This window comes from Salvelinus fontinalis, chromosome 4 (assembly GCF_029448725.1).
Source record: "Salvelinus fontinalis isolate EN_2023a chromosome 4, ASM2944872v1, whole genome shotgun sequence".
NCBI classification, from domain to species: domain Eukaryota; kingdom Metazoa; phylum Chordata; class Actinopteri; order Salmoniformes; family Salmonidae; genus Salvelinus; species Salvelinus fontinalis.
In genome coordinates this window covers 52,366,149-52,389,985 of record NC_074668.1, presented here as the reverse complement: position 1 = coordinate 52,389,985, position 23,837 = coordinate 52,366,149, and the positions used below count along the sequence as shown (strand labels likewise).

At 41.6% G+C, this 23,837-nt stretch overlaps 1 protein-coding gene across 1 annotated transcript in view; it reads left to right on the top strand.

The window, feature by feature from the left end:
- Positions 1-4,037: 4,037 nt before the first annotated feature.
- Positions 4,038-23,837, top strand: part of LOC129853989 (heparin cofactor 2-like) — a 64,075-nt gene continuing 44,275 nt past the window's right edge. The window contains exon 1 of the mRNA XM_055920575.1: positions 4,038-4,080. Coding sequence (XP_055776550.1) covers positions 4,053-4,080 — 28 coding nt within the window. The 5' untranslated portion in view covers positions 4,038-4,052. The remainder of the gene's footprint in view (positions 4,081-23,837) is intronic.

The window sequence follows — 23,837 nt, the reverse complement described above, 5'->3', positions numbered from 1 at the left end:
GTAGGCCAGTGACACAAAATCTCAATTTAATCAATTATAAATTCAGGCTGTAACAAAGCAAAATGTGGAAAAATGAACTTCTCTAGGGTAGGGGGCACTATTTTCACTTCCGGATAAAAAGCATGCCCAAAGTAAACTGCCTGGTACTCAGGCCCAGAAGCTAGGATATGCATATAATTGGTAGATTTGGTTAGAAAACTCTAAAGTGTCCAAAACTGTTAACCTGTCTAGGATGAGGGTGCCGCTAGCGGCACTCCCCCCCCACCCCCACTGAAAAACCAGTGCCGTGAAATTCAAAAAAAATATTTTTTTTAAATATTTAACTTTCACACATTAAAGTCCAATACAGCTAATGAAAGACACAGATCTTGTGAATCCAGCCAACATGTCCGATTTTTAAAATGTTTTACAGGGAAGACACAATATGTAAAGATGTACATCTATTACCTAAAAATACATTAGCATAATCCACCATCTTTTATTTGTCCACCAACACCAGTAGCTATCACCAATTCGGCTAAACTAAGATATTTATAGCCCCTAACCAAGAAAAAAACTCATCAGATGACAGTCTGATAACATATTTATGGTATGGGATAGGTTTTGTTAGAAAAAAGTGCATATTTAGGGTAGATGGCATAGGTTACAATTGCACCCACCGTCACAAATGGACTAGAATAACTACATAGAGCAACGTGTTTACCTACTTACTAATCATCAAACATTTCGTAAAAATACACAGCATACACTAATCGAAAGACACAGATCCTGTGAATACAGACAATATTTCAGATTTTCTAAGTGTCTTACAGCGAAAACACAATAAATCGTTATATTAGCATAGCACATAGCACATAGCAGCCCAGCATTGATTCTAGCCAAAGTGAGCGATAACGTCAACATCGCCAAAATATATTAATTTTTTCACTAACCTTCTCAGAATTCTTCAGATGACACTCCTGTAACATCATATTACACAATCCATATAGAGTTTGATCGAAAATGTTTATATTTAGCCACCAAAATCATGGTTAGACAATGAGAAATGTAGCCCAGCTGGTGAGAAAATGTCCGTGCGCCATATTAGACAGTGATCTACTCTTATACATAAATACTCATAAACGTGACTAAAAAATATAGGGTGGACAGGGATTGATAGACAATTTAATTCTTAATACAATCGCGGAATTACATTTTTTAAATTATCCTTACTTTTCAATACAGTTTGCGCCAAGCGAAGCTACGTCAAAAAACATGGCGTCCTAAGCCACTAACATTTTTCGACAGAAACACGATTTATCATAATAAAAATGTCCTACTTTGAGCTGTTCTTCCATCAGTATCTTGGGCAAAGGATCCTTTCTTGGGTCTAATCGTCTTTTGGTGGAAAGCTGTCCTCTTGCCATGTGGAAATGCCAACTGCGTTCGGGATGAACTGGAAGCATGCCCAGCAATTCACAGCGTTTCAGAAATAAATGTCCCAAAATCGCACTAAACGGATATAAATTGCTATAAAACGCTTTAAATTAACTACCTTATGATGTTTTTAACTCCCATAACGAGTAGAAACATGACCAGAGTAATATTACTCCCTCCACTAATGCTTGGAACAAGTGCGGGTCGATGTCCTCCAGGCGCATTACGCAGCAAGAAAAGAGTTCCTAGCTACAGGGTTTTTTAATTTATAGTGCCTGTGAACGCGCAATCGACCCCATTCAAATCGTCATCACGTAAAGGCATCCAGGGGAAGACGTAAGCAGTGTCCGTATACTCATAGCAATAACTGTGACCTTTTAACTGACTCCAGATCAGGGGCCGAAATTTCTGAAATCTGACTCCATGTCAGGGAAATTGCTGTAGAATGGGTTCTGTTCCACTTAGAGACAAAATTTCAACTCCTATAGAAACTATAGACTGTTTTCTATCCAATAATAATAATAATATGCATATTGTACGATCAAGAATTTTGTGGGAAGCCGTTTCAAAAATTACACGATTAGCATAAATAGTGACAACAGCGCCCCCATCCTCAACAGGTTAAAATAATGTCTGAGTATAACAGAACTGATTTGCCAGGCAAAAACCTGAGAAAAATCCATCCAGGAAGAATGATTTTTTTTATGTTTGTAGTTTTCTATTCAATGCCATTACAGTATCCATTGACTTAGGACTCAAATTGCAGTTCATATGCCTTCCACTAGATGTCAACAGTCTTTAGAAATTGTTTCAGTCTTGTATTCTGAAAAATGAGGGAGTAAGACCAGTCTGAATGACTGGACCCTAAAGTATCACAGAGCTTTTTCATGCGCAATCCTGAGAGCGTGCCTTTCTTGTTTACCTTTTATATTGACAACGTTATTGTCCGGTTGAAATATTAGTGATTATTTAGGCTAAAAACAACCTGAAGATTGAATATAAACATCATTTGACATGTTTCTATGAACCTTACGGATACAATTTGGATTTGTCTGCCTTTTGTGGCTACGTTTGAGCCTGTGGATTACTGAAGAAAAAGCACAAACAAAACTGAGGTTTTTGGATATAAAGAGAGACTTATCGAACAAAACAAACATTTATTGAGTAAATGAATGTCTTCTGAGTGCAACCATATGAAGATCATCAAAGATAAGGGATTCATTTTATCTCTATTTCTGACTTGTGTAACTCTTCTACTTGGCTGGTTACTGTTTGTAATGATTTGTCTGCTGGGCGATGTTCTCAAATAATTGCATGGTATGCTTTCGCCGTAAAGCCTTTTTAAAACCTCTTGGCGCACCGATCCCTTTAGCGGGATAATTTTCGTCAACATCTGCTGAATTGCAGAGGGCCAAATTCAAATTAAATTACTAAAAATATTTAATTTATGAAATCACAAGTGCAATATACCAAAACACAGCTTAGCTTGTTGTTAATCCACCTGGCGTGTCAGATTTCAAAAGAGCTTTACAGCGAAAGCAAACCATGCGATTATGTGAGGACAGCTCTCAGTAGACAAAACATTACAAACAGCTAGCAGCAAAGTAGATTGGTCACGAAAGTCAGAAAAGCAATAAAATTAATTGCTTACCTTTGAAGATCTTTGTATGTTTGCACTCACGAGACTCCCAGTTACACAATAAATGTTTGTTTTGTTCGAAAAATATAATTTTTATATCCAAAAACCTCCATTTGGTTGCCGCATTTTGTTGAGTAATCCACAGGCTCGTGCAGGTCATGACGGGCAGACGAAAATTCCAAATAGTATCCGTAAAGTTCGTAGAAACATGTCAAACGTTTTTTATAATCAATCCTCAGGTTGTTTTTACAATAAATAATAAATAATATTTCAACCGGACGGTAGCCTTTTCAATACAAGAGAGAAAGAAAAGGTCTCGCTATCAGTGGCGCACGCATGAATAAATCTAAGGACATCTGGCTATCCACTGATGTGATCATTCTCGCTCAGCTTGAAACTATGTCTAAAGACTGTTCACACCCTGTGGAAGCCATAGGGAAAGGAATCTGGTTGATATCCCTTTAAATGGAGGATAGGCTTGCAATGGAACAGAGTAGTTTCAGAAAAACAGCACTTCCTGGTTGGATTTTCCTCAGGTTTCACCTGCAATGTCGGTTCTGTTATACTCACAGACAATATTTTGACTGTTTTGGAAACTTTAGAGTGTTTTCCATCCTAATCTGCCAATTATATGTATATTCTAGCTTCTGGGCCTGAGAAATAGGCAGTTTACTTTGGGAACGTTTTCTATCCAACCATCAATACTGCCCCCTAGCTTCAAGAGGTTATTAAAGAGCTGTCATTACTAGATGCACCATCATAATTCTCTCCCAAAATAATAGCCTAAAATGTTATAATCATTACATCATCATTCAACTAAAATCAAAATTAATTTACATTAAACATTTTAGTAAATCGTGCATCTAATTATCTGAAACCCACAGCATGAATGATTGAGTTGTTTCCTAAAGTGTTGTTCACATGATCCTGTCTTTTATTCTCATCTTCCTACAGAAGAACGCTTTGTCCTATGTCTTTCTGTAACGGTCATCGTTGCATGAAGAAGTGGACCAAAGTGCAGCATGGTAAGTGTTCACGATTTATTCATAAAACTGAACACTGAATAACAAAAACAACAAAGAGAACGAACGAAACCGAAACAGTTTTGTCTGGTGCAAACAGAAAACAACTACCCACAAACACATGTGGGAAAAGGCTACCTAAGTATGGTTCTCAATCAGAGACAACAATAGACAGCTGCCTCTGATTGAGAACCACACCCGGCCAAACACACAGAAATAGAAAACGTAGAACACAAAACATAGAATGCCCACCTCAACTCACGCCCTGACCAAACCAAAATAGAGACATAAAAAGGATCTCTAAGGTCAGGGCGGGACACTTTCTTCCTTCAGTTTTCATACGCAACAACAATAGTTTAGACAATTTTGTGATCTAACTGGCCCACAATCAAAATAAATGATATTGATAGTAGTCTATCAAAGTAATCAGACCAATTATTTTACTTTGACTATAATTAACTGCTTTGCTTTAAATAGTAAAGTAAAACTTTTTCAACTTCTTTCATTACCACAAAAATACTTTTAAATAGCTAAAGAAAATCCCACAACTTTACTTGTAAAGTTACCATCTAGTTACACCACACTAACATGTTCTCATCAGTCATAGTACCAGAATCAAAACCAACATGAGTGATTATCTATACAGACCGATGTGTTGTTTTATGTTTGTGGAAGGTATTATTTTACGCTTTAGTGTATGGTTTAATGTTATCATCCAACTTAATCTATTACAGTAACGTAAAGCTAATGGGCAAGCTTCAACACTGAAGATCCCTCAATACCACATGTCCTTCAGTCAGGATGCCATAAAACACACACACACACACACACACACACACACACACACACACACACACACACACACACACACACACACACACACACACACACACACACACACACACACACACACACACACACACACACACACACACACACACACACACACATACACGCTGAAGTCAACATGGGTCTTGTGACACACTCACTGTCCTTGAACTGGTGGATGAAGTCATGTATGCCAACCATGTGCTACACAATAATTAACTCTTCTCCAAGGCGTTACAGCCATTAAAACAGTGTGTATAGAGCGAGGGCATGGAGAAAGGGCTGCTTGTCCAGAGGCCCCAGCAGACAGTCAGGCCTATTGATGAGTCCTGGGCTTAATCAGGGAATAGCTAGAGCACAGCTCTGAATAGTAATGTTTATGCTTTTGCGGACAGAGTGGAAAGGAAACCGATGCCACACAAAAGCCTGCCATGTCACCTCTGCCACTGCTGTTTTCAAAAATCTATATTTTTACCTCAAAAACTTACAATTTTCACACTGAGATTGAGGTGACTCTGTTGACTGTTTTTTGTAACAGTAGGATGATGATTTATTTATACACTCCCCTAGATATGTATTTGGACAGTGAAGCTAAAAAAATATATTGGGCTCCATAATCCAGCATTTTAGATTTGAGATCAAGAGTTTCATATGAGGGGACATTACAAAATGCCAGCCTTTATTTGAGGTTATTTCCGTACATATCGGTTTTACCGTTTATAAATAAAACACTTTATAGTGTATTCAATTATTCAGTAGTGAATGGTGAATAATGCATTATGTCATTTTGGAGGCACTTTATGTTTAAAAAAAATAAAATAATAATAATTAAAAAGTATCCCCTTTTTCTCCCCAATTTGGATCTTGTCTCATCACTGCAACTCCCTAACGGGCTCGGGAGGCGAAGGTCGAGTCATGCATCCTCCGAAACATGACCCGCCAAACCGCACTTCTTAGCACCCGCCCACTTAACCCGGAAGCCATCCACACCAATGTGTCGGAGGAAACACAGTTCAACTGATGACCGATGTCAGCCTGCAGGCACCAGGCCTACCACAAGGAGTCACTAGAGCGCGATGAGCCAAGGAAAGCCCCCGCCCAAACCCTCCCCTAACCCGGACGACGCTGGGCCAATTGTGGCCCGCCCTATGGGACTCCCGATCACGGCCGGTTGTGATACAGCCCGGGATTGAACCCAGGTCTGTAGTGATGCCTCTAGCACTACGATGCAGCGCCTTAGACCGCAGCTCCACTCGGGAGGCCCTTGGAGTCACTTTTATTGTAAATAAGGATAGCGGATGTTTCTGAACACTACATTCATGTGGATGCTACCATGATTATAGATGATCATGAATGAATTGTGAATAATTATGAGTGAGAAAGTTAACCTCTCCAGTTGGTAATGGTGAGTGGTTAGCATGTTTTGTTAGTCTCTGTAACCTTCTCACTCATCATTATTCATTCATGATTTCTCTTCATCATGGCATTATCAGAAATATCTTACCTACTCACTTAGAAAGAGTATTACTCCAGTCATCATTCACCATTCAGTTCCTACTGGGCCAAACATAACCCAAAACTCAACCGCAAATCACAAGCTGTGTAGTCATTGCGTACTAGGCAGGGGTGCCACTTCACTGGGGACGGGGGAGACATAACCACCCCAAATTCTAAAATTGCATTTTTGTCCCCCCCAGTTTATCATTGCACTGTGATACAAAAAAGCAGCATCGGCGTGTTTTAGGACACCTCAGAGCGGTCATGTAGGCTGTTTGGTGGTTTCAGCAGGCTGGATTTAGGACCATGCGGACACCACAGAGTCTGCGGACAGGCTGTATGAAGGCAAAGGTTGTGACCAGCACGGAGCTGCTGTCTCTGTGTGTTGCGCTTTTTCCCAGAGTGGTAAAAGCAAGCAGAGCATAAACTGTCTACTCTTTATTTGACTGATGTTGCTGGCAAGGTAACTGCTGTCTAACTTAACATTAAAAAAAAGTTAATGCCCAGTGCTGAGCTAGCAGTGTAACTGACATATAACACAACACAATATTGATGATTATAAATGGACAGTTATATTTGAATGCCCAGTCATCTTCATATAATCTCAGTTATAAAGTACTGCAGTTTAATACCATCCATAGAACATCCTATATGCCAGTGAAAATGAATATCATGCACTCAGACATGTAATGCCTCTGCTGGAAGTGTAAAACAAAAAAGGGGACATATTTGCATATGTTATCTGGCAAAGAGTTTGTTATTTTATTTCAGAATGTCTACAGATTCTCCCTGTTTTTAGTTAAATAAAGGTTAAATAAAAATGTTGTTTGCTTGGAAATGTTGATTCTGGGGACAGGTATCAGAAGAAACTGTGTAACCTAGCATTTTCAGCTGCTAATTTTTTTAATTGCAATTAATTAGAAGGTTGGTTATCTTCCCACAATGTCACAATGGATGGCGGAAATGTCAAGTTATGCATCACTAGATTTCATTTATTACAAGATTAAGGGTACACTGTGCAACTTTCATAAGCTCTGGGTAGCTTACTATATATGGAATATTGTATGACAAAAGGGGTCTGTATGTCCCCAGTCACCCTCATTTGTTGACTTCTGTGATCGAAAAAGCCTTGGCCTCATGCATGTCAACATCAGAAGCCTCCTCCCTAAGTTTGCCTTACTCACCGCTTTAGCACACTCTGCCAACCCTGATGTCCTTGCCGTGTCTGAATCCTGGCTTAGGAAGGCAACCAAAAACTCTGATATTTCCATACCCAACTATAACACTTTCCGTCAAGATAGAACTGCCAAAGGGGGAGGAGTTGCAATCTACTGCAGAGATAGCCTGCAAAGTTCTGTCATACTTTCCAAGTCTATGCCCAAACAGTTCGAACTTCTAATTTTAAAAATTAATCTCTCCAGAAATAAGTCTCTCACTGTTGCCGCCTGCTACCGACCCCCCTCAGCTCCCAGCTGTGCCCTGGACACCATCTGTGAATTGATCGCTCCCCATCTAGCTTCAGAGTTTGTTCTGTTAGGTGACCTAAACTGGGATATGCTTAACACCCCGGCAGTCCTACAATCTAAGCTTGATGCCCTCAATCTCACACAAATCATCAAGGAACCCACCAGGTACAACCCTAAATCCGTAAACATGGGCACCCTAATAGACATTATCCTGACCAACTTGCCCTCCAAATACACCTCTGCTGTCTTCAATCAAGATCTCAGCGATCACTGCCTCATTGCCTGTATCCGCCACGGGTCCACGGTCAAACGACCACCCCTCATCACTGTCAAACGCTCCCTAAAACACTTCTGCGAGCAGGCCTTTCTAATCGACCTGGCCCGGGTACCCTGGAAGGATATTGACCTCATCCCGTCAGTTGAGGATGCCTGGTCATTCTTTAAAAGTTACTTCCTCACCATATTAGACAAGCATGCTCCGTTCAAAAAATGCAGAACCAAGAACAGATATAGCCCTTGGTTCACTCCAGACCTGACTGCCCTCGACCAGCACAAAAACATCCTGTGGCGAACTGCAATAGCATCGAAGAGCCCCCGCGATATGCAACTGTTCAGGGAAGTCAGGAACCAATATACGCAGTCAGTCAGGAAAGCTAAGGCCAGCTTTTTCAAGCAGAAATTTGCATCCTGTAGCTCTAACTCCAAAAAGTTCTGGGATACTGTAAAGTCCATGGAAAACAAGAGCACCTCCTCCCAGCTGCCCACTGCACTGAGGCTAGATAACACGGTCACCACTGATAAGTCCGTGATAATCGAAAACTTCAACAAACATTTCTCAATGGCTGGCCATGCCTTCCACCTGGCGACTCCAACCTTGGCCAACAGCCCCGCCACCCCCCCCCCCCCCCCCGCTGCTACTCGCCCAAGCCTCCCCAGCTTCTCCTTTTCCCATATCCAGATAGCAGATGTTCTGAAAGAGCTGGAAAACCTGGACACATACAAATCAGCTGGGCTTGACAATCTGGACCCCCTATTTCTGAAACTGTCCGCCGCCATTGTCGCACCCCCTATTACCAGCCTGTTCAACCTCTCCTTCGTATCATCTGAGATCCCCAAGGATTGGAAAGCTGCCACTGTCATCCCCCTCTTCAAAGGGGGAGACACCCTGGACCCAAACTGTTACAGACCTATATCCATCCTGCCCTGCCTAGCTAAGGTCTTCGAAAGCCAAGTCAACAAACAGATCACTGACCATCTCGAATCCCACCGTACCTTCTCCGCTGTGCAATCCGGTTTCCGAGCCGGTCACGGGTGCACCTCAGCCACGCTCAAGGTACTAAACGATATCATAACCGCCATCGATAAAAGACATTACTGTGCAGCCGTCTTCATCGACCTGGCCAAGGCTTTCGACTCTGTCAATCACCATATTCTTATCGGCAGACTCAATAGCCTCGGTTTTTCTAATGACTGCCTTGCCTGGTTCACCAACTACTTTGCAGACAGAGTTCAGTGTGTCAAATCGGAGGGCATGTTGTCCGGTCCTCTGGCAGTCTCTATGGGGGTACCACAGGGTTCAATTCTCGGGCCGACTCTTTTCTCTGTATACATCAATGATGTTGCTCTTGCTGCGGGCGATTCCCTGATCCACCTCTACGCAGACGACACCATTCTGTATACTTCCGACCCTTCCCTGGCCACTGTGCTATCTAACCTCCAAACGAGCTTCAATGCCATACAACACTCTTTCCGTGGCCTCCAACTGCTCTTAATCGCTAGTAAAACCAAATGCATGCTTTTCAACCGTTCGCTGCCTGCACCCGCACGCCCGACTAGCATCACCACCCTGGACGGTTCCGACCTAGAATATGTGGACATCTATAAGTACCTAGGTGTCTGGCTAGACTGCAAACTCTCCTTCCAGACTCATATCGAACATCTCCAATCCAAAATCAAATCTAGAGTCGGCTTTCTATTCCGGAACAAAGCCTCCTTCACTCACGCCGCCAAACTTACCCTAGTAAAACTGACTATCCTACCGATCCTCGACTTCGGCGATGTCATCTACAAAATAGCTTCCAATACTCTACTCAGCAAACTGGATGCAGTTTATCACAGTGCCATCCGTTTTGTTACTAAAGCACCTTATACGACCCACCACTGCGACCTGTATGCCCTAGTCGGCTGGCCCTCGCTACATGTTCGTCGTCAGACCCACTGGCTCCAGGTCATCTACAAGGCTATGCTAGGTAAAGTGCCGCCTTATCTCAGTTCACTGGTCACGATGGCTACACCCACCCGTAGCACGTGCTCCAGCAGGTGTATCTCACTGATCATCCCTAAAGCCAAAACCTCATTTGGACGCCTTTCCTTCCAGTTCTCTGCTGCCTGCGACTGGAACGAATTGCAAAAATCTCTGAAGTTGGAGACTTTTATCTCCCTCAACAACTTTAAAAATCTGGTTTCCGAGCTGCAGCTGTACATAGTCCATCTGTAAACTACCCACCCAATTTACCTACCTCACCCCCATACTGCTTTTATTTACTTACCTTTCTGCTCTTTTGCACACCAGTATCTCTTCTTGCACATGATCATCTGATGATTTACCACTCCAGTGTTAATCTGCTAAATTGTAATTATTCGATTTATTGCCTACCTCATGCCTTTTGCACACATTGTATATAGATTCTCTTTTTTCTACCATGTTATTGACTTGTTTATTGTTTACTCCATGTGTAACTCTGTGTTGTTGTCTGTTCACACTGCTATGCTTTATCTTGGCCAGGTCGCAGTTGCAAATGAGAACTTGTTCTCAACTAGCCTACCTGGTTAAATAAAGGTGAAATAAAAATAAAACAAATAAAAAATTGAAAACATTTTTAGTCGAGAAGTCGCAAATAGATTATGATTTTTCATGGCACACAAGACACCTGTGTGATTTGCGCCTGTCTCAGTGAACTAATCCATTGAAGAGGCCGTGGTGATGCCACAGTCCAAGAATATGGCATTCATTGTTTCATAACTTAATTATGTGGTTATTGGTACCCTTCGTGCCAGTTATGATTTTGATATGGGCATTTTCGTGGAACAGTTTCATTTAGTTTATAATAGTCTATGTATCTCAAAATCATTGTCTGTGGTTATTCTAAATGAAAATTATAAAAATCTAAGAGTAACTTGTATTGCCATTGCCAACAATGTGATAATACTCTACAGTACATAAAGCCAAAACATAAAAACATTGCAGCCTGCAGGTAGAAAATATCCTGATGAAAATAAATAGCCTATACAAAAAAATGATGATGGTCTGTGTCCCACCTTTTGTCAGGTAAAGTGACCAATTTATGGTAATCACATAATGCAACATTGACAACTCGCTCTGCAGTGGTAAAGCGTAAGCCTAGTACCCTCTAAAACCACTATAGCTCATAGTGAAAAACCACAACACACATAGTCTAGTGTACCCTCTTAAACCTTGAGACCTGGATAGGGTATTGTGAGACGAATGAATGGAGTCTGAAACCTTACATATTTAAAATAGTTAATTTATCTGGTGCTTCACTCTTCAATACAGTTTTCAGTTGTCTCTCTCGCATTCTTCAATACAGTTTACAGTTGTCTCTCTCTCATTCAACTGACTTGGCTAATCTTACACAATTCTAAATAGTCAACATACTAAAAAAGTATTTGTTAAAAGGTATTAGTTATCATCTTATCTCATAGACACATTTTCATCATGTAATTCTCAACAGATCTCTGAAAACAGCAAGTTACAATGTTTCTCTTTGATTATACTCTGTGTTAACGTTCGTTGGTCCTGTCGCCATGACTACGACTGGCTCTCATCAAGCTGCCCACTCAAGAAAAGACTTCAAACTGTAACCAGTGCCTGCAACCTGGCTCAGGTTATCAGTCAACCTACCGGGGTAGTTACAAACAGCACAGGAATTAAATCATCAACATGTATTGATCACATCTTTACTAATGCTGCAGACATTTGCTTTAAAGCCATCTGATGTATCGATCACAATATATTAGCCATATCTAGGAAAAACAAAGTTCCAAAGGCTAGGCCTAATATAGTGTATAAGAGGTCATATAATAAGTTTCGTTGTGATTTATATGTTGATGATGTATAAGAATATTTGTTGGTCTGTGGTGTGTAATGAGAAGCAACCAGACGCTGCACTTGACACATTTATGATATTGCTTATTCTAGTTACAAATAAGCATGCACACATTAAGAAAATTATTGTAAAAACTGTTAAATCCCCTTGGATTGATGAGGAATTGAAAAAATGTATGGTTGAGAGGGATTAGGCAAAAGCAGTGGTGGAAAAAGTACTCAATTGTCATACAGAGGACAAAGAGCCGGATGCCTGGTACCCGGCAAAGGCGACTGGGAAAGCTGCCATTAACGTCAATACTACTTTATTGTCCAATCAATGGACAATAAATTAAACGAGGTACGATCACGAATTTCCTACTAACGGGACATCAAAACTGTAATATCCTATGTTTCACGGAATCGTGGCTGAATGACGACATTCAGCTAGCGGGATATACGCTGCACCGTTAAGATAGAACAGCACACTCCGGTAAGACAAGGGGGGGGGGGGGGGGGTCTGTGCATATTTGTAAACAACAGCTGGTGCACGAAATCTAAGGAAGTCTCTAGATTTTGCTCACCTGAAGTAGAGTATATTGTGATAAATTGCAGGCCACACTACTTTCCTTGAGAGATTTCAGCTATACTTTTCGTGGCTGTTTATTTACCATCACAGACAGATGCTGGCACTAAAACCACACTCAGTCAGCTGTATAAGGAAATAAGCAAACAGGAAACCACTCACCCAGAGGCGGCGCTCCTAGTGGCCGGAGACTTTTATGCAGGGAAACTTAAATCAGTTCTACAAAATTTCTATCAACATGTTAAATGTGCAACCAGAGGAAGAAAAATCTAGATCACCTGTACTCCACACACAGAGACGCATGCAAACCTCTCCCTCGCCCTCCATTTGGTAAATCCGACCACAACTCTATCCTCCTGATTCCTGCTTACAAGCAAAAATTAAAGCAGGATGCACCAGTGACTCGGTCTATAAAAAAGTGATCAGATGAAGCAGATGCTAAACTACAGGACTGTTTTGCTAGCACAGACTGGAATATGTTCCGGTGTTCTTCCGATTGCATTGAGGAGTACACCACATCAGTCACTGTCTTTATCAATTAGTGCATCGAGGATGTCGTTCCCACAGTGACTGTACATACATACCCCAACCAGAAGCCATGGATTACAGGCAACATTCGCACTGAGCTAAAGGCTAGAGCTGCCACTTTCAAGGTGCGGGACCATTACCCCAGAAATAGACCCACTAGACCCACTCCAATTTGCATATCGCCCAAACAGATCCACAGATGATGCAATCTCTATTGCACTCCACACTGCCCTTTCCCATGTGGACATAAGGAACACTTATGTGAGTATGCTATTCATTGCCTACAGCTCAGCGTTCAACACCATAGTACCCTCAAAGCTCATCACTAAGCTAAGGATCCTGGGACTAAACACCTCCCTCTGCAACTGGATCCTGGACTTTCTGAAAGGCCGCCCCCAGATGGTGAGCGTAGGTAGCAACACATCTGCCACACTGATCCTCAACACTGGAGCTCCACAGGGGTGCGTGATCAGTCCCCTCCTGTACTCCCTGTTCACCCACGACTGCATGACCAGGCACAACTCCAACACCATCATTAAGTTTGCAGACGACACAACCGTAGGCCTGATCACAGACAACGACGAGACAGCCTATAGGGAAGAGGTCAGAGACCTGGCCGTGTTGTGCCAGAATAACAACCTATCCCTCAACATAGCCAAGACTAAGGAGATGATTGTGGACTACAGGAAAAAGAGGACCGAGCACGCCCCCATTCTCATCGACGGTGCTGTAGTGGAGCAGGTTGAGAGCTTCAAGTTCCTCGGTGTCCACATCAACAACAAACTAGAATGGTCCAAACACACCAAGACAGTCGTGAAGAGGGCAGGACAAAGCCTATTCCCCCTCAGGAAATTAAAAAGATTTGTCATGGGTCCTGAGAACCTCAAAAGGTTCTACAGCTGCAACATCGAGAGCATCCTGACTGGTTGCATCACTGCCTGGTACGGCAATTGCTCGGCCTCTGACCGCAAGGCACTACAGAGGGTAGTGCGTACGGCCCAGAGGAAGGCCCTAAAAATTGTCAAAGACCCCAGCCACCCCACTCATAGACTGTTCTCTCTACTACCGCATGGCAAGCGTTACCGGAGTGCCAAGTCTAGGACAAAAGGCTTCTCAACAGTTTTTACCCCCAAGCCATAAGACTCCTGAACAGATAATCAAATGGCTTCCCGGGCTATCGGCATTGTGTCCCGCCACCCACCACCCGCCAACCCCTCTTTTATGCTACTGCTACTCTCTGTTCATCATATATGCATATATGACTAACCGGTGTCTGTATGTAGCCTTGCTACATTTATAGCTTCTGTATATACCTTTATAGCTACTGTATATAGCCTGTCTCTTTACTGTTGTTTAATTTCTTTACTTACCTATTGTTCACCTAACACCTTTTATGCACTATTGTGCAAGTAAGCTTTTCTCTGTAAGGTCTTCACCTGTTGTATTGATGAACTTTGATAAAATTAACTTTGATTTGATTTGAAGTAAAGATACCTTAATAGGAAATTACTCAAGTAAAAGTGAAAGTCACCCAATTAAAATACTACTTGAGTAAAAGACTAAAAGTATTTGGTTTTAAATATACTTAAGTATCAAAGTAAATGGAATTCCTAAAATGTACTTAAGTATCAAAAGTAAAAGTATAAATCATTTAAAAGTCCTTATATTAAACAAACCAGATGCCCCCATTATTATTTTTTATTAACGATAGCCAGGAACACTCCAACACTGAGACATCATTTACAAACAAAGCATTTGCGTTCAATGAGTCTGCTAGATCAGAGGCAGTAGGGATGACCAGGGATGTCCTCTTGATAAGTGTGTGATTTGGACCATTTTCCTGTCACAATGTAATGAGTACTTTTGGTGTCAGGGAAAATGTATGGAGTAAAAAGTACATTATTTTCTTCAGGAATGTAGTGAACTTGTCACGTTCGTTGAAATGAGCGGACCAAGATGCAGCGTGGTATGTTCCCATCCTTTTATTCGGAAGAGAAACTTAACTTCTCTAGGATAGGGGGCAGCATTTTCACTTTTGGATAAATAGCGTGCCCAATTTCAACTTCCTTCTACTCATCCCCAGAATATAAGATATGCATATTATAAGTTGATTTGGATAGAAAACACTCTGAAGTTTCTAAAACTGTTTGAATCATGTCTATGAGTATAACAGAACTTATGTAGCAGGCAAAACCCCGAGGACAAACCATTCAGAATTTCGTTTTTGAAGTCACTGTCTGTTCAATGAGATTTCATTGGGATACTAGATTTCTAATTGACTTGTTTGCAGTTCCTACCGCTTCCACTGGATGTCACCAGTCTTTCGAAATTGTTTGAGGTTATTCCTTTGTGTAATGAAGAAGTACGGCCATCTTGATCGAGTGTCACTTGAAGTGTACTTTTTGAGAGAGGCGCATGACTCTAAAAGTAGCGTCAGTTTGTTTTCTTCCTGTATTGAAGACAGATAGTCCCGTCTTAAATTTGATCGATTATTAACGTTTAAAAATACCTACAGTTGTGTTACAAAAGTAGTTTGAAATGTTTTGGCAAAGTTTACACGTAACTATTGAGATATTTTGTAGTGACGTTGCGCAAATTGGAAGCTGTGTTTTTCTGGATTAAACACGCCAAATAAATTGACATTTTGGATATATATGGACGGAATTAATCGAAAAAAAGGACCATTTGTGATGTTTATGGGACATATTGGAGTGCCAACAAAAGAAGCTCGTCAAAGGTAAGGCATGATTTATATTTTATTTCTGCATTTTGTTTTGCGCCTGCAGGGTTGAAATATGCTACTCTCTTTGTTTACTGTTGTGCTATCATCAGACAATAGCATCTTATGCTTTCGCCGAAAAGCCTTTTTGAAATCTGACATGTTGGCTGGATTCACAACGAGTGTAGCTTTAATTATATGTAAAACATGTATCTTTCATCAAAGTTTATGATGAGTACTTCTGTTATTTGACATGGCTCTACTCCGGATATTTTGAAGGCATTTCTGAACATGGCGCCAACGTAAACCTAGATTTGTGGATATAAGTATGCACATTATCGAACAAAACATAAATGTATTGTGTAACATGATGTCATATGAGTGTCATCTGATGAAGATGTTCAAAGGTTAGTGATTAATTTTATCTCTATTTCTGCTTTTTGTTTCTACTATATTTTGCTGGGAAAATGGCTGTGTTTTTCTGTGGCTATGTACTGAGCTAACATAATTGTTTGGTGTGCTTTCCCCGTAAATCCTTTTTGAAATCAGACATGTTGGCTGGATTCACAACACGTGTAGCTTTAATTTGGTGTCTTTCATGTGTGATTTCATGAAAGAATGATTTTTATAGTAATATATTTTTTCTGGCTTTTGGCCAAGTGGGACGCTACCGTCCCACTTGGCCAAAAAAAGACTGCTCTTGGTGGACATGCACAGCCCTAGTAGAAATGCAGGAAATTAGCTTTAGATGCCCCAACAAAATCCTGAGGGAGGACCCCTAGCAGCTTATGTCTGTCCCCCCCACTTCTAAAACTGAAGTTTTGCCCCTGGTGCTAGGAATACGGGACCAAAATACGAAACTTTTAAATACTTTAATGCAATATAAGGGAATTTGTCAAAATACTTAGTGCTTTCCTTTCTAAATGGTGAAACAGATATAAAATAGAAAATACATAAAAGGTACCATTTTGTACTGTACGATTTGATCTCAAATACAAAATGCTGGCGTAAAGAGCCAAATTAAAATGTTTAGATTCACTGTCCAAATACAGTGCATTCGGGAAAGTATTCAGACCCCTTTTTACACAGTTTGTCACGTTACAGACTTATTCTAAAATTGATTAAATAACGTTTTTTCCTAATCAATCTACACACATTACCCCATAATCACAAAGCGAAAACTGGTTTTTATATTAATATATAAAACAAAAATAAATACATAATTTACAGAAGTATTCAGACCCTTTGCTAAAGACTCGAAATTGAGCTCAGGTGCATCCTGTTTCCATTGATCATCCTTGAGATGTTTTTACAAATTGAGTTGAGTCCACATGTGGTAAATTCAATTGATTGGACATGATTTGGCACACACCTACTCTATATTAGGTCCCACAGTTGACAGAGCACATCAGAGCAAAAACCAAGCAATCAGGTTGAAGGAATTGTCCGTAGAGCTCTGAGACAGGATTGTGTCGAAGCACAGATCTGGGGAAGGGTAACAAAAAATTTCTGCAGCATTGAATGTCCCCAAGAGCACAATGGCCTCCATCATTCTTAACTGGAAGACGTTTGGAACCACCAATACTCTTTCTAGAGCTGTCCTCCTGGCCAAACTGAGCAATCTGGGGAGAAGGGAGTTGGTAAGGGAGGTGACCAAGAACCCGATGGTCACTCTGACAGAGTACCAAAGTTCCTCTGTGGAGATGGGAGAACCTTCCAGAAGGACCACCATCTCTGCAGCACTCCACCAATCAGGCCTTTATGGTAGAGTGACGGAATCCACTACTCTGTAAAAAGCACATGACAGCCCGCTTGGAGTTTGCCAAAAGGCACCTAAAGGACTCTCAGAACATGAAAAACAAGATTCTATGGTCTGATGAAACAGAGATTGAACTCTTTAGCCTGAATGCCAAGCGTCACGTCTGGAGGAAACCTGGCACCATCTCTACGGTGAAGCATGGTGGTGCTAGCATCATGCTGTGGGTATGGAATGATGAACGGAACAAAGTACAGAGAGATCCTTGATGAGTACCTTCTCCAGAGCGCTCAGGACCTCAGACTGGGGAGAAGGTTCCCCTTCCAACAGGACAACGACCCTAAGCACACAGCCAAGTCGATGCAGGAGTGGCTTCTCTGAATGTCCTTGAGGTCCCAGCCAGAGCCCGGACTTGAGCCCGATCGAACAAGAAGACTCAAGGCTGTAATCGCTGCCAAATGTGCTTCAACAAATTCCTGAGTAAAGGGTCTGAATACTTATGTAAATGTGATATTTACGTTTCCTAATTTTTTTTACATTTGCAAAAAATTCTAAAAACCTGTTTTTGCTTGGTCATTATGGGCTATTGTGTGTAGATTGATGAGGGGAAAAAACTATGTAATACATTTTAGAATAAGGCTATAACAACAAAATGTGGAAAAAGTCAAGGGGTCTGAATACTTTCCGAATGCACTGTGTGTGTATATATATACATATATATGTACAGTACCAGTCAAAAGTTTGGACACACCTACTCATTCAAGGATTTTTATTTTATTGATGCTATTTTCTACATTGTAGAAGAGTGAAGACATCAAAACTGTGAAATAACACATATGGAATCATGTAGTAACCAAAAAAGTGTTAAACAAATCAAAATATATTTTAGATTCTTCAAAGCCACCATTTGCCTTGATGACAGCGTTGCACACTCGTGGCATTCTCTCAACCAGCTTCACCTGGAATGCTTTTCACAAATGCTAAGGACTTGTTGGCTGCTTTTCCATCGCTCTGTTTTCCAACTCATCCCAAACCATCTCAATTGGGTTGAGGTTGGGTGATTGTGGAGGCCAGGTCATCTGATGCAGCACTCCATCACTCTCCTTCTTGGTCAAATAGCCCTTACATAGTCTGGAGGTGTGTTGGGTCATTGTCCTGTTGAAAACAGATGAAAGTCCCACTAAGCGCAAACCAGATGGGATGGCGTATCACTGCAGAATGCTGTGGTAGCAATGCTGGTTGAGTGTGCGTTGAATTCAAAATAAATCACAGACAGTGTCACCAGCAAAGCAACCCCACACCATCACACCTCCTCCTCAATGCTACACCGTGGGAACCACACATACGGAGATCATCCGTTCACCTGCTCTGTGTCTCACAAAGACACGGCGGTTGGAACCAAAAATCTGAAATATCCACCGGTCTAATGTCCATTGCTCGTGTTTCTTGGCCCAAGCAAGTCTCTTCTTATTGTTGTCCTTTAGTAGTGGATTCTCTGCAGCAATTCGACCATGAAGGCCTGATTCATGCAGTCTAATCTGAACAAATCAAATCAAACTTTATTTGTCACATGCGCCGAATATAACAAGTGTAGACCTTACCGTGAAATGCTTACATACATGCAAGCCCTTAACCAACAGTGCAGTTCAAGAAGAGTTAAGAAAATATTTACCAAATAAACTAAAGCATATTTTCTTTAATAAAACATACATATACTAATAAGTAACACAATAACATAACAATAACGAGGCTACATACGTACTGGTACCGAGTCAGTGTGCGGGGGTAAAAGTTAGTTGAGGTAATTTGTACATGTACATAGAGGTAGGGGTGAAGTGACTATGCATAGATAATAAACAGGGAGTAGCACCAGTGTACAAACAAATGGAGGGGGGGGGGGGTCAATGTAATAGTCCGGTGGCCATTTGATTAATTGTTAAGCAGTCTTATGGCTTGGTGGTAGAAGCTGTTAAGGAGCCTTTTGGTCCTAGACTTGGCCCTCCGGTACCGCTTGCCGTGCAGTAGCAGTGAAAACAGTCTCTGACTTGGGTGACTGGAGTCTCTGACAATTTTTTTAATTACTTTTTTATTTCACCTTTATTTAACCAGGTATGCTACTTGAGAACAAGTTCTCATTTACAACTGCGACCTGGCCAAGATAAATCAAAAAGCAGTGTGACACAAACAACAACACAGAGTTACACATGGAATAAACAAACTTACAGTCAATAATACAATAGAGAAAGTCTATATACAGTGTGTGCAAATGAGGTGAGGCAATAAATAGGCCATGGTGGCGAAGTAATTACGATATACCAATTAAACACTGGAGTGATTGATGTGCCTTAGATGAGTGTGCAAGTCGAGATACTGCGGTGCAAAGGAGTAAGATAAATAAAACAAATAACGATATGGTGATGAGGTAGTTGGATGGGCTATTTACAGATGGGCTACGTACAGGTGCAGTGATCTGTGAGCTGCTCTGACAGCTGGTGCTTAAAGCTAGTGAGGGAGATATGAGTCTCCAGCTTCAGTGATTTTTGCAGTTCGTTCCAGTCATTGGTAGCAGAGAACTGGAAGGAAAGGCGGCCAACCGAGGAGTTGGCTTTGGGGGTGACCAGTGAAATATACCTCCTGGAGCGGGTGCTACGGGTGGGTGCTGCTATGGTGACCAGTGAGCTGAAATAAGGCAGGGCTTTACCTAGAAAATACTTATAGATGACCTGGAGCCAGTGGGTTTGACGATGAATATGAATATGAACGAGAGTATACAGGTCACAGTGGTGGGTGGTATATGGGGCTTTGGTGACAAAACGAATGGCAGTGTGATAGACTGCATTCCATTTGCTGAGTAGAGTGTTGGAGGCTATTTTGTAAATTACATCGCCAAAGTCAAGGATCAGTAGGATAGTCCGTTTTACGAGGAAACGTTTGACAGCATGAGTGAAGGATGCTTTGTTGCGAAATAGGGAGACGATTCTAGATTTAATTTTAGATTGGAGATGCTTAATGTGAGTCTGGAAGGAGAGTTTACAGTCTAACCAGACACCTAGGTATTTGTAGTTGTCCACATATTCTAAGTCAGAACCGTCCAGAGTAGTGATGCTGGACGCGTGGGTAGGTGTGGGCAGCTATCGGTTGAAGAGCATGCATTTAGTTTTGATTGCATTTAAGAGCAGTTGGAGGCCACGGAAAGAGAGTTGTATGGCATTGAAGCTCATCTAGAGGTTAGTTAACATTTCTAGCGCAGGCGTTCCGCTAGCAGAACCCCTCGACAACATTCTGCTGAAAAGGCAGCGCGGGAAATTCAAAAATCTTTTTTCGAAATATGTAATTTTCACACATTAACAAGTCCAATACAGCAAATGAAAGATAAACATCTTGTTAATCTACATATCATGTCCGATTTCAAAAAAGCTTTACAGCAAAAGCACAACATATGATTATGTTAGTTCAGAGCCAAGTCAAAAAAACACAAAGCCATTTTTCCATCCAAAGATAGGAGTCACAAAAAGCAGAAATATAGATAAAATTAATCACTAACCTTTGATGATCTTCCTCAGATGACACTCATAGGACACCATGTTACACAATACATGTATGTTTTGTTCGATAATGTGCATATTTATATCCAAATATCTCAGATTACATTGGCACGTTACGTGAAGTAATGTTTTGATTCCAAAACATCCGGTGATCTTGCAGATAACCACAGAAATCCCAGAAATACTCATAATAAACATTGATAAAAGATACAAGTGTTATTCACAGAATTAAATATAGACTTCTCCTTAATGCAACCGCTGTGTCAGATTTCAAAAAAACTTAACGGAAAAGGCATAATCTGAGTACGGCGCTCAGAGCCCAATCCAGCCAAAGAAATATCCGCCATGTTGGAGTCAACAGAAGTTAGAAATAACATGATAAATATTCACTTACCTTTGATGATCTTCATTAGAATGCACTCCCAGGAATCCCAGTTCGACAATAAATGACTGATTTGTTCCATAAAGTTCCATAAAGTCCATAATTTATGTCCAAATAGCCACTAGTTGTTAGCATGTTCAGCCCAGTAATCCATCTTCATGAGCACTACGTCCAGACAAAAACTCAAAAAGTTCCGTTACAGGTCGTAGAAACATATCAAAAGATGTATGGAATCAATCTTTAGGATGTTTTTAACATAAATCATCAATAATGTTCCAACCGGAGAATTCCATTGTCTGTAGCAAAGCACTGGAACGAGAGCTAACTCTGTCGGGAGCACGCATCACGAGCATGAGACACTCTGCCAGACCCATGACTCATTCAGCTCCCATTCCCCCTTCCTTTATAGCAGAAGCCTGAAACAAGTTTCTAAAGACGGTTGACATCTAGTGGAAGCCTTAGGAAGTGCAACTTAACCCCATAGACGCTGTCTATTTGGTAGGCCAAGCGTTTGAAAAACTACAAACCTCAGATTTCCCACTTCCTGGTTGGATTTTTCCCACTTCCTGAGTGTTTTTTTATCAAATACTACTAATAATATGCATATATTAGCATCTGGGACAGAGTAGTTGGCAGTTTACTCTTGGCACGCATTTCATGCAAATGTGAAAATGCTGCCCCCTATCCCAAACAGGTTATTAACACAGTGTCCTAAGAAGGGCCAGACATATACAGAATGGTGTCGTCTGCGTAGAGGTGGATCAGAGAATCACCAGCAGCAAGAGCGACATCATTGATGCATACAGAGAAAAGAGTCGGCCCGAGGAATGAACCCTGTGGCACCCCCATAGAGACTGCCAGAGGTCTGGACAACAGCCCCTCCGATTTGACACACTGAACTCTGTCAGATAGGTAGTTGGTGAACCAGGCTAGGCAGTCATTTGAGAAAACAAGGCTGTTGAGTCTGCTGATAAGAATATGGTGATTGACAGAGTCGAATGCCTTGGCCAGGTCGATGAATACAGCTGCACAGTATTGTCTCTTATCGATAGTGGTTATGATATCGTTTAGGACCTTGAGTGTGGCTGAGGTGCACTCGGGACCAGCTCGGAAACCAGATTGCATAACGGAGAAGGTACGGTGGGATTCGAAATGGTCGGTGATCTGTTTGTTAACTTGGCTTTCGAAGACCTTAGAAAGACAGGGTAGGATAGATATAGGTCTGTAGCAGTTTGGGTCTAGAGTGTCTCCACCTTTGAAGAGGGGGATGACCGTGGCAGCTTTCCAATCTTTGGGGATCTCAAACGATATGAAAGAGAGGTTGAACAGGCTAGTAATAGGGGTTGCACCAATTTCGGCGGATCATTTTTGTTGGGGTCCAGATTTTGCAGCTCTTTCAGAACATCAGCTATCTAGATTTGGGTGAAGGATAAATGGGGGAGGATTGTGCAAGTTGCAGTGGGGGGTGCAGGGCTGTTGACCGGGGTCGGGGTAGCCAGGTGGAAAGCATGGCCAGCCGTAGATAAATGCTTATTGAAATTCTCAATTATCGCAGATTTATCAGTGGTGACAGTATTTCCTAGCCTCAGTGCAGTGGGCAGCTGGGAGGAGGTGCTCTTATTCTCCATGTACTTTACAGTGTCCGAGAACTTTTTAGAGTTTGTGCTACAGGATCCACATTTCTGTATGAAAAGGCTAGCCTTTGCTTTCCTAACTGTCTGTGTATTCCTAACTTCCCTGAAAAGTTGCATATCGCGGGGGCTATTTGATGCTAATGCAGTACGCCACAGGATGTTTGTGCTGGTCAAGGGCAGTCAGGTCTGGAGTGAACCAAGGGCTATATCTGTTCCTGGTTCAACATTTTTTGAATGGGGCATGCTTATATAAGATGGTGAGGAAAGCACTTTTAAAGAACAACCAAGCGTCCTCTACTGACAGAATGAGGTAAATATCCTTCCAGGATACCCGGGCCAGGCCGATTAGAAAGGCCTGCTCACAGAAGTGTTTTAGGGAGCTTTTGACAGTGATGAGTGGTTGTCGCTTGACCGCAGACCCATTACGGACATAGGCAAAGAGGCCGTGATCGCTGAGATCCTGGTTGAAGACAGCATAGGTGTATTTGAAGGACAGGTTGGTTAGAATGATATCTATGAGGGTGCCCGTGTTTACGGGTTTGGTGTTGTATCTGGTGGGTTCATTGATAATTTGTGTGAGATTGAGAGCATCAAGCTTAGATTGTAGGATGGACGGGGTGTTTAAGCGTGTCCCAGTTTAGGTTACCTAGCAGCACGCGCTCTGAAGATAGATGGGGGGGCAATCAATTCGCATATGGTGTCCAGGGCACAGCT